Raw genomic sequence first — 9,090 nt, 5'->3', positions numbered from 1 at the left:
TACCAGCAGCTGAAATATATGTATATGCTGCCAATAAATAGGATTCTTGAATTGGCCTAGGTTGATCACGACTGCTTCTCTTTCCCCACTGACGACTGTTCTGCCTTCTTGGATATTCCGAAAAGCCCCGACAGCTTTAGCACGAGCATGTCCACAATTTCTTTTTCTTCATATGGCTAAAAAGTAGAAAAGGGGGAGATGAGGTTGTGGATACGTCACATGCGAGTATACAGGTTAATTGTGTTTTTGTTCAATAATAAAGCGGATCGGTCATCTGGTTTCATTATACCAACTGGAATACATTCTAAAATAGATTTTAGACCAGATGAGGCTGGTGTGATTACTTTGAAAGTCAATGTCACGATGACTGTTTAATAGAGATGAGCAATTTGATTTGTGCTGGCGATTCCTTTTTTCTGTTCCTGGCATCCTCGCCTCTTCTTGTCCCTATTTGGCCTCACAATGTCATGGTGTGTATTTAGTTCCAAGGGTGCCCTGGACACTGGTTGCAGAAGCGAAGACCCGCTGCCATGGTGGACTGGTCTGGTCTGGACGCAGGACAAAGGAAGCCAGAACTAAATTGCTCATCTCCTCTATATCATCATTCTTCATAGTTTGCCTTGCCTAATATTGCAATTACCTTTGCGTGAGCATGTCCGTTACTGGATGAGGCCAGTCTCACACGTCCAGATAATTCCGGTACCGGAATTATCCGTGTCCGTGTGCCCGTGTGTCTCTGTGGCACATCAGTGTGGCACACGTGTGCCGACTGGGTACCACACGCACCATGCAGGAGACAGCGCTAGAGATGAGCGCTATCCCCCCCACGTGGTGCTGAAGCCGCCATTCATATCTTCTCTGCAGCAGCGTTTGCTGTAGAGAAGATATGAATGATCCATGTCCCCACCCCCTGTGCGCCCGCCCGCTGTTATTAAAATACTCACCCGGCTCCCTCGCTGGCGCTGCTTCCTGTCCTGGCCGCACCTTCTACTGTATGAGCGGTCACGTGGGGCCGCCGATTACAGTCATGAATATGCGGCTCCACCTCCCATAGGGGTGGAGCCGCATTTTCATTTCTGTAATGGGCGGCCCCACGTGACCGCATACAGGAGAAGCTGCGGCCAGGACAGGACACTGCGAGGGAGGCGGGTGAGTATTTTAATAACAGCGGGCGGGCGCACAGGGGGTGGGAGGGGGGTGGGGACATGGATCTTTATGTTAAACACGAGAAACAAAAAAAAAAAAGGATTATTCATATCTTCTGTACAGCAAACGCTGCTGCAGAGAAGATATGAATGGCGGCTTCAGCACCATGTGGGGGGGACAGCGCTTACTGTAGCGCTGTCTCCTGCACGGCACACGGAGAACGTCCGTGTGCGGTACGTGTTTTACATGGACCCATTGACTTTAATGGGTCTGTGTAATACGTGCGCTCCCACGAACACTGACATGTCTCCGTGTTTGGCACACGGAGACACGGTCCGCAAAAAAAATCAATGACATCTGCACAGATGCATTGATTTCAATGTGTCTACGTGTGTCAGTGGCTCCGGTACGTGAGGAAACTGTCACCTCACGTACCGGAGCCACTGACGTGTGAAACCGGCCTGACACAGCGTCTTGATGTGCATTTTCTAAGTAAGTACACCAGCCTTCATCAGGTCGAAGATCTATTTAATCATGTATGCACCTTGGTATTGTTATGGCTGATGACCTATTTGCTGCAAGTGGGGGTTCTTTTTTGTTTTTTTCACTATTTTGTTCTTACCGTTGGGTTCTTGCGCTCACTGGAGAAGACGTTCAACAAAGCGGACAAGAAGATGTTGACGATTATGAATGCAAGAAAAATGACGCATGTAAAGATGAGCAGGGAGCCCAGGACGGGGTCCAGATTGATTACCTGCACAAGGAGAGATGACATAAGGGCATGATGGGGTATTGGCGAGAAATTATGGCGCCGATCCAAAGAAGAATGCAGTATAGGGTTATTCAAGCAACTGGAACAGTCCTTAGGGTATGTGTCCACGTTCAGGTTTGCTTCAGGCTTTGGTCAGGATTTTATACAGGTAAAATCCTGACCAAAACTGCACCTGAGGTCACTGGCAGGTCACCTGCGGTGTTCCTGCGTGTTTTGCTCATTGTAGCAACATGCTGCGTTCTGAAAAAAACGTAACGCATGTGCGTTTTTGCGGGAAAAACGCAAGCGTTTTTTAATGCACAGTGGAGACGGGATTTCATTAAATCCCCTCCACTATGCTGTAACATCTGGACGCTGCGTTTTTGACGCTGCAGCTCAGCGCTGCGTCAAAAACGCAGCGTTTCCTGAATGTGGACACATACCCTTAAAATTTTGGAAGAGTATACTATTGTGGTACGGATGTGAGTCTTACCTCATCGTAATTAAAAATGCCAATTAAAAGGCTGATAATGGTCACAGCAGAGTCCGTCACCGTTCTGTAATTGGAAATGGTCCAGCCGAAAAGTAAGTTGCACTGAAAAGTAATAAAATAAATACATTTATATATAAAATGAGAACATAAAGCTCCACCGAGGTGCACAATACTCACTGAAATGGAGTACGCCACCAGGAGGATGAGGATGGTGAGAAGGAAGCCGCTGATTTCGTTCCACGCCTTCTGCAGCGTCGTCGTGATCAGGTGCAGATTGGGGTTCAGGTTGAGGAGGCGCCAGAGCTTGATGGTTAATAGTGACACCAGAAAGGCGATGGTGTAGCTTTGGGCGCTGTCTATGGTGGCAGTATCATAGAAGCTGACAAATCTACAAGGAAAGGGGTAAGACGCCACTGAGCCAGGATAGCTGCTAAATAACAGCGGTAATGTCATCTGATTTAAAGGGATAGGCTGGAGGATCCAGGCTCAGGCTTCTTTCACATAGCCGGAGCCTATGACTTTGCAAGAGCCCTTTAATTGGACCATGGATGTGTGAAACTTGTCTGGAAGTGGCTTGGTCCCTACACGTCAGCGTCGGATAATATTCCCCAGTTCGGATAAGGCTGGGGTCACACATGCGTGTTTTACGTACGTAAGAGCGCAAAAACTACGTACGTAAAACTCGCATTACATACGGCACAATGCTTCTCAATGGGGCTGCTCCTATTAGCCGTATATTACGGTTCAGTATTATACGGCGTTCTACGGCCGTACAAAATCGCAGCATGCTGCGTTTGTCAGCGTATTGCGCAAATAATACGCCAATGAAAGTCTATGGGGGCGAGAAAAATACGGATTCCACACGGACCAGCAGTGTGACTTGCGAGAAATACGCAGCGCTGTTAGTGAAAAGTCGGTAATTCAATTGCCGGCTTTTCATTTCTCCTTCACAAACCCGACAGGATATGAGACATGGTTTACATACAGTAAACCATCTCATATCCCCTTTTTTTTTGCATATTCCACACTACTAATGTTAGTAGTGTGTATGTGCAAAATTTCAGCGCTGTAGCTGCTGAAATAAAGGGTTAAATGGCGGAAAAAATTGGCGTGGGCTCCCGCGCAATTTTCTCCGCCAGAATGGTAAAGCCAGTGACTGAGGGCAGATATTAATAGCCAGGAGAGGGTCCATGGTTATTGGCACCCCCTGGCTACAAACATCTGCCCCCAGCCACCCCAGAAAAGGCATATCTGTAAGATGCGCCTATTCTGGCACTTGGCCACTCTCTTCCCACTCCCTGTAGCGGTGGGATATGGGGTAATGAATGGTTAATGCCACCTTGCTATTGTAAGGTGACATTAAGCCAGATTAATAATGGAGAGGCGTCAATTATGACACCTATCCATTATTAATCCAATTGTATGAAAGGGTTAAAAAACACACACACATGATTTAAAAGTAGTTTAATGAAATAAACACAGCGGTTGTTGTAATAATTTATTGTTCTCTCAATCCATCAGGAACACCCTCGCTTGGAAAAATAATAAACGCACAAGATACATACCTTCTGGTGAACCGTCTCGTCCCACGAAGTAATCCATCTGAAGGGGTTAACTAATATTACAGGCAGGAGCCCTGCTAAATGCAGCTGTGCTCCGTGCCTGTAATCCCCGGCGAATGAATGAAATGTAGGTCATTGACCTACATTTCCTTCAGTCGCGGTGATGCGCTCCCTGGTGGATGTCCTCATATGACCTGGAGCGTGGGAAAAAGTTCCCAGGCTGCAGTTCATGAGAACATCCACCAGAGGGCGCCTCACCGCGACTCAATGTAAGTACAGATCCAGCTTTCCTTTCAGCACCCGGGGATTACAGGCACGAGCGAGTGGTTTATCGCAGTTCTGCCTGTAATATTAGTTAACCCCTTCAGATGGATTACTTCGTGGGACGTGATCTGACATCAGAAGGTATGTATCTTGTGTGTTTATTATTTTGCCAAGCGAGGGCCTGGAAATGGATTGCGAGAACAATAAATTATTACAACAACCGCTGTGTTTATTTCATTAAAATACTTTTTAATCATGTGTGTGTGTGTTTTTTAACACTTTCCAACAATTGGATTAATAATGGATAGGTGTCATAATTGACGCCTCTCCATTATTAATCTGGCTTAATGTCACCTTACAATAGCAAGGTGGCATTAACCCTTCATTACCCCATATCCCACCGCTACAGGGAGTGGGAAGAGAGTGGCCAAGTGCCAGAATAGGCGCATCTTCCAGATGTGCCTTTTCTGGGGTGGCTGGGGGCAGATGTTTGTAGCCACGGGGGGGCCAATAACCATGGACCCTCTCCTGGCTATTAATATCTGCCCTCAGTCACTGGCTTTACCGCTCTGGCGGAGAAAATTGCGCGGGAGCCCACGCCAATTTTTTCCGCCATTTAACCCTTTATTTCAGCAGCTACAGCGCTGAAATTTTGCACATACACACTACTAACATTAGTAGTGTGGAATATGCAAAAAAAAGGGAGATATGAGATGGTTTACTGTATGTAAACCATGTCTCATATCCTGTCGGGTTTGTGCAGGAGAAATGAAAAGCCGGCAATTGAATTACCGGCTGTTCACAGATATCGCGCTGAAGTAAATATAAATACAGAATATATATATGTGTCTCAATGATATATATATATATATATATATATATATATATACACTGTATATATGTTTTCCCTAACATTTGAGCACATAAATCCATTAGATGTCGGTTTTGCAAGCCTGCGCGAAAATCTCGCAGTACGGATGCCATACGGATTACATACGGAGGATGCCATGCGCAAAATACGCTGACACACCCTGACTACGGATCACTATTTTGGGAACATTTCTCCGTATTACGGCCGTAGTACGGACGTATAATACGTGGCGTATTGTCTTACGCCATGTGTGACTCCAGCCTAATCCAACAAGAGTAGCATTTATCACCTCTCCATTGGATCGATAATGAACCCTTCTATCTGGAATACCCCTTTAATAAAGGGCTAACCCATTCCATAGTGTTGTACATAGATTATAGTGACAATAGCATAAAAACAAAATATAAAAGTGTATCCTCACCGAGTACGATCTGCATGGTAACGGTCTACATCCCGCTGGCGCAAATATATACGCTTGATGTACAGCGCTGTGTTGGCGGAGCAGATTGCAATGATGCACAAATCCAGCAAGTTCCTTAATTGGCAAAAATAGGAGCATTTTTGCTGCTTCAAACGGACCATCTTTAAAGATCAAAAGGAAGCGATGAGCCTATTTGTATATAGAATGCAGAGGAGCGCGCAGCACAGAGTGGTGTTTTCATGCAGCCACCACTAGGGGGAGACTTTTGACTTCAATAGCTGCTGTATGAATCCCAGTGCTATTAGCTCCCTGTAGTGGTGGCTGCAGGCAGCCAGAGTTTGATTATTCCTATGAAGGTGGCTGGGGTTTGGTCTCAGATGATTTCTGTGTACACCTCTGGGGTCTAGGTTTGCTTACCTATCCTTGACTATAGAAAGTTCACTAAATTATCCTCACCTGGACTACAATGATGTACAAGAAGATCACAATGGACAGCATCTCGCTGACAAACTTAACAGTTGTGTTTCCTTCTGTTTCGTGATACAGTCGCATAATTTGCAATTCGCTTGACGGATATAAACTTCCTACAAAGAGCAGGAACAATAATTAATAAACATACTGAACCGCAAAAAGTTCTCGACATGCTCGGGTTCCATGTCGAACGACTTACTGCAACACCGAGTCACCAATGTGTTGGATTTTCCGTCGCCGGAATGAGAATGGATGCCCAAGACCCTGTTGCCATGTTAGTAGTCCATGGCCAACAGACCTGCCGACCTTCCCGGTGCCTCCTTTGCTTAGTGAGAACCCAGGACAACACCGTCGAGAAGCCGGAGGAGGTTCGTAGGACTCCTGCCCAGCGGCCATGGACTACCAAGTCATCATCTCTATTAACCCTGTAATGTGTTGAGTTGCTTCAGATTCTTAGTGTGACGAAAGATTTAAAGAAGCTTCTTATCCGATAAGCGGCACTGTTTTCTAAATCACAGACCTAAAGAGGAAAATTATTTTGCAGGAATATTTTAAGAAAAGAAATGATCAATGCACACTGCACCTGTAGTAGTGCAGTGGTACCAAAAGTAATTGGACAATTATCTCAAAAGCTCTTTATTGGGCTCCATGGGATTTTGCTTCATTAATTGAGCAGGTAAAAGGTCTGGAGCCGATTCCACGTGTGGCCTTTGCATTTGGAAGCTGTTGCTGTGAACCCACAACACGCAGACAAAGAAGCTCTCAATGGAAGAGAAACGGACCATGATTAGGATGAGAAAGAAGAAGAAATCCATCAAAGAGATAGCAGAAATATTAGGAGTGGCAAAATTAACACTTAAAAAAAAAAAAAAAAAGCTTGGGAGCTCAAAAAGACCAAGAAGTCTTCGGAAGACAACAGTGGTGGATGATCACAGAATCATTTCCATGGTGAGGAAAAACACCCTCACAGCATCCACCCACGTGAAAAACATTCTCAAGGAAGTGGATGATTCATTATGTAAGTCTACCATAAAGAGAAGACTTCATGAGCGCAGATGCAGAGGGTTCACAACAAGGTGCAAACCATTAATCAGCCTTAAAAATAGAAAGGTTGTATTAAACTTTGCCAAGAAACGTCTAAAGAAGCCGCCTAGATCTGGAAAAGCAAAACTAAGATCAACCTGCTCCAGAATAATGGGAAGAAGAAAGTACGGAGAAGGCTTGGGGTATTTATGGTAAAGTTAATTTGTCCAAATACTTTTGAGCCCTTGAAATGAGTAGAAAAATGATTGCAATTTCTAAACATTTTACGGGACTTTTTTGTTCAACCCCTTTAATTTAACCTGAAAGTCTCCACTTCAGTCACATCTCAGTTTTCATTTTGAATGCAGAATAGTGTCCTGCAGAGCTGAAATCACGAAGATTCGGTCACTGTCTGAATATTTCTGTACCTAATTGTATACACACAAGTCCTACCGATCACAGTGGTCTCCAGGATGAAGGTGACGAGACAAAAGAGATTTATATTGGCATTGTACACGTTGAACTCCACAAAGATGGCTTTGGTGTAGCTGTCCAGCCATTTGCTTGTTTCCATGTCTGTGATCACACTGCAGAAGGGAAATAAGAAAGTTACCCGTTAAGCCCTATGCAGACCTGTACATCCGGTAGCGGTGGCCTTCATGTTATACCTCCCTGCAGAGCTGCTATTTAGGCCCAGTTCCGCCACATATCCCCCTCCAGGGTAATATTCAAGCTGTGTCCAGACTGGATGTCCTCCCAGATCGGCCACCGTGTGGTACATCCACATGTCCGTCGAAGCATTGCTGCTGCTGCCACTTAATGGGCTCCACATTGGCCCGTAACTGCCCGTATCCTCTAGATTGTACAGCTTCTGATTGCCTGCGCTGTTATACAGTCTCCGCAGCTGCCGGATGCGGGGGCTGCCCAGGAGGAAGCAGTTTCCATCAGTAATGAACCCTTAGAAGGTCATAAGAAAGTAATAGGTATATAAACTTACATCCTTCTATTACAGCATTTTTGGAGCTGATCAGCAATATGGCCACCAATACAGCTACCATGTATGGTCTGGTAAATATCACTTACCTGGGTTTTCGGTGTACAGGTTTGGTAGCAACGTTCCTTGTGACCAGCTGTAAAAATCTGGTATGAACTGAATGTTATTCACAGTGGAGAAGCTGTTGGTTATGGCCGTGTAAAGGTTGTACTCGTTGGGACTTTTGTCTGCATATACCATGAGCATGGTGGTGACCAGAAATATCATGTGCACTAGCAAAAGAAAAAAGAAACTGGCATTTAGTAAACCTAAAAATGGAAAACAATACTATAACCGTCATAAAAATACCTTATGGCATGCAAGTGTCTTAAATAATTTCCTTTGGCTAATTTTTGGGGCCTAAAAATATACAAATATTTTTTTTTTTAATAAAATTTTTTGCACCATTTGGCTTTTAAAGGCTTTTTGTTTTTCTACAAATTCAACTTTGATGTGGTCTGTGATCATAATAAATCAACTGAGAGGAACCCCCCCAAAAAAAGTATTGAGAAACTCTCCTGTCAGAATAAGTGCAATGATAAATTCTCAGTTAACTTATTCTGCAGCCAGCAATACACATTGCTATAGGAGGCAAACGCTGTAAAACGTTTAATAAAATTCAACTGTAAGAAAATTATTTTGATCCCCCAAATGCATTAATTTAAGTAAAAAATAAAATGTCCCTAAAAATGGAAAAAAAAACCTTTAAAATAAAATCTGAAATATTGAGTGCAGGGTTTTTGCATTTATTTTTTTTCCTTAGACTTGTCAATAAATGCCAATTCCAGCCACAACCAGGATAGTCATTTGGCCCATGTTTAAGGGTGGCCTTGCGGAAAGGTCATCTTATTGATATACTATTTTTTCAGATGGCGGAGAGCACACATCTGGACTTCAGTGTCCAAAGCACAGTGTTAAAAATGTCTATTACCAAGCTCCTTTTTACAGGTCACTACACCATTTCCGCCCCTAGAAATAAACGTTGGATGACGCAGCATCTAGGCGCAAGACACAAGGAAACTTCCAAAAGTATTGTTTTTATCCAAGGCATTGCA

The 9,090-nt window shown here is 44.2% G+C and overlaps 1 protein-coding gene across 1 annotated transcript in view; it reads right to left on the bottom strand.

Moving 5' to 3' along the window:
* Positions 1-39: 39 nt before the first annotated feature.
* LOC143803893 (polycystin-1-like protein 3) overlaps positions 40-9,090 on the bottom strand; it is a 31,385-nt gene continuing 22,334 nt past the window's right edge. Inside the window, exons 25-33 of the mRNA XM_077281652.1 lie at positions 8,086-8,268; positions 7,671-7,959; positions 7,456-7,589; positions 5,965-6,092; positions 5,509-5,669; positions 2,568-2,778; positions 2,391-2,492; positions 1,769-1,900; positions 40-176 (exon numbers count right to left, since the gene is read on the bottom strand). Of these exons, the coding sequence (XP_077137767.1) occupies positions 66-176; positions 1,769-1,900; positions 2,391-2,492; positions 2,568-2,778; positions 5,509-5,669; positions 5,965-6,092; positions 7,456-7,589; positions 7,671-7,959; positions 8,086-8,268 (1,451 nt within the window). The 3' untranslated portion in view covers positions 40-65. The remainder of the gene's footprint in view (positions 177-1,768; positions 1,901-2,390; positions 2,493-2,567; positions 2,779-5,508; positions 5,670-5,964; positions 6,093-7,455; positions 7,590-7,670; positions 7,960-8,085; positions 8,269-9,090) is intronic.

This window comes from Ranitomeya variabilis, chromosome 2 (genome assembly GCF_051348905.1).
Source record: "Ranitomeya variabilis isolate aRanVar5 chromosome 2, aRanVar5.hap1, whole genome shotgun sequence".
In the NCBI taxonomy this organism is placed as follows: domain Eukaryota; kingdom Metazoa; phylum Chordata; class Amphibia; order Anura; family Dendrobatidae; genus Ranitomeya; species Ranitomeya variabilis.
This window is presented reverse-complemented; position numbering and strand designations above follow the sequence as displayed.